General features: G+C 35.6%; 1 protein-coding gene across 1 annotated transcript in view; it reads left to right on the top strand.

Annotated features, from left to right (window-relative positions):
• LOC105306248 (olfactory receptor 51F2-like) overlaps positions 1-1,012 on the top strand; it is a 4,873-nt gene extending 3,861 nt beyond the window's left edge. Inside the window, exon 2 of the mRNA XM_011381146.1 lies at positions 933-1,012. Coding sequence (XP_011379448.1) covers positions 933-1,012 — 80 coding nt within the window. The remainder of the gene's footprint in view (positions 1-932) is intronic.
• Positions 1,013-2,407: the final 1,395 nt, after the last annotated feature.

Below are 2,407 nucleotides of genomic sequence, written 5' to 3'. Positions count from 1 at the left end.
CTTGGTTCACTGGTCTGTAGGAACCTGGGTAAACAGCCTTGTACATTTCTTTTTCTGGTGCAAGTAGAACAGATAGCCAGAATTACAGACTGGGAAAAGGCAGGCTTTGGTTCCTCTCTAGGATTCTTCTTTTGCTCTTTGCTTTTATTAAAAACATAAAGATAAAACAACCTATTTACTGTTCACTTTGTGCTTATATGTAGTAGAATCCAAAAAGAATGTAATGTGCAACGTGATGATTATAGTTACTGCTGCTGTGTGGTACACGAGAAAGTCGTTAGGGAGTAAACCCTGAGATTTCTCATAACAAGGAAAAATATATATTCTTTTTCTTTTTCTGTTCTTATATGAGATGATGAATGTTAACTAAATTTATTGTGGTAACAATTGCACAATGTATGTAAGTCAAATCATTATGCTGTGTATCTTAAAATTATACAGTGAAATATGTCAATTATATCTCAATAAAACTTGGGGAGTGGGGATGGAATTTGCCTTTCCAGGCATCCAGGAACTAATAGTCTGATTTGGAAGTGAAAGTCATTCCCAAATATTTTTCAGAGTGTAAGAACTAAAAATAAAGTTGCTGTGTAGCCTATGCAAAAATCCCAGAAAGGGGTTTGAAGTGGAGGGAGGTTCATTCTGTATAGATAAATCCAATCTTCTGCTCATGTGTCCCATGGTCCAAACTCAGCTTGAATCCAGCTGATATGGAAGTCTGAGAAATACAGCCTGCAAGGTTAGCTCTTCAGAGATATTGAGCAGAAGAGAGCAAGAAAAAGAAATGGATTTGAGGAAAAACATGTTCAGGGCCATCATAGTCCATCCTTTCAGCTATTTATCAAATATATAGAATAGTTTCATGATTTAACATAATGAGGGGCAGCACTATTTTGCATAAATGAAAACACTTTTTTGTTCTCTCTAAAAAGTGCAGGTGCAAAAGACCATCAAGCATAGTGTCCACAATCTTCAAGTGAAAAACTGTTTTCTCAATCTGCTCAGGACATGAATCTTCATTGTCTGATAACCTATGTGATAAATTGTAAAATTAAGCAATACTGGCACTCCTCTCCCTATCTCTTCCCACACATAATTAGGTGTGGTCTAGCTGACACTTTTCTTGAATATCGAGAGTTCTCAGTTATTTCTCCATATTTCCTGTTAAAGGGTTAGTTTATTTGTGTATGTTCTTTCTGAATGAAGATAAAAGCTCTAAGTATTCATGGGCCTAAAACTATGGCTGGTTAAGAAATTAGGCTGTGGTCTGTCTGGCCATACCTTAACATGTGAAGACAGTTGTCAGGAGCTTTGCTGTCGCCTCCCCACCCCATATTTATGTTTCTGGTGCATGAAAGAAGGTACTCTAAGATACGCTGCACGTGTAGCTCTGATGCAGGGACACTTTCAGTAGTATTTCAGATTTAATATTCTGTTACTTTAAAGTGTGTATGTGCATACATGTGGCTATTTCCTGTCAATTCATAGCTCACTTGAAATGATGTATTTAAGAATTCTTCATGGGGTGGTTTTCTATATATTTATTTTCTGTTCATATTTTTGTGGGTATTATTTTTATATATTATAGACTGACTGCCTTCTGTACTATGAGAAAGGGATGAGATATCCTGTCATGGAAGGGAGAATGCGCAATTAGCTTTTCATTTGGGCATAAGGGTTCTCTGTTCTTTCTGGATGTTGCCAGAGAGAGAAATTGCAGATCTGCCTTGGCAGTAGAACCATTCATATTCACTTTTTCCATCATTAGGCAAATTTCTCTGTGGCCTAAAATACGGCACAAAGAAGGCCAGGTTGGAGTTAAAGGGACAGAAGTTAAACAACCAGATTTTAAAACGGAGTTCTCCAAGTAACATTTCAGAATAGCTTATACTTCTGCTTCAACAGTCTCTTGTACAAAATTTGTGCTGTAGTTTTATCTACCAATGTTATTTCATCATTTATTCCATCTTTCCTGGATTTTCCAAATTTATAGATCACTAATTATGCTCTTACTTATCCAGTAATACTACTGACTAATAATCTTTATTTCAAAACTATATTCTCCTTATTCTAGGGTGAGAGTAGTATTGGCATGTGCATTCTCTCCACTTTCTTTATAATCTTGAATTATTCTTTTGTTTTTAATGTAACTGTGTTGTTATTGTGATATAATTAACATACAATATATAATGTGCAGAATTTAATGGTTTTTATTATAGTCACAGAATTGTGCAACTATCACTACAAAAACATTTAGAACATTTTCATAATTACAAAAGAAATGCTCAGCAACTCCTTTCCTACCTGTGTTCGATGCTTTAGGATTGCTGTGATGCTGACAAATGACTGGTGAGCAAACACATGGGTAATTCAAAAACAGCATTTCTCCCTTACTTTTGTCCTATAC

Source organism: Pteropus vampyrus, unplaced genomic scaffold, assembly GCF_000151845.1.
Source record: "Pteropus vampyrus isolate Shadow unplaced genomic scaffold, Pvam_2.0 Scaffold431, whole genome shotgun sequence".
NCBI lineage: Eukaryota > Metazoa > Chordata > Mammalia > Chiroptera > Pteropodidae > Pteropus > Pteropus vampyrus.
Note: the sequence above shows the minus strand (reverse complement) of the source record. Positions and strands in the feature narration are given on the sequence as shown.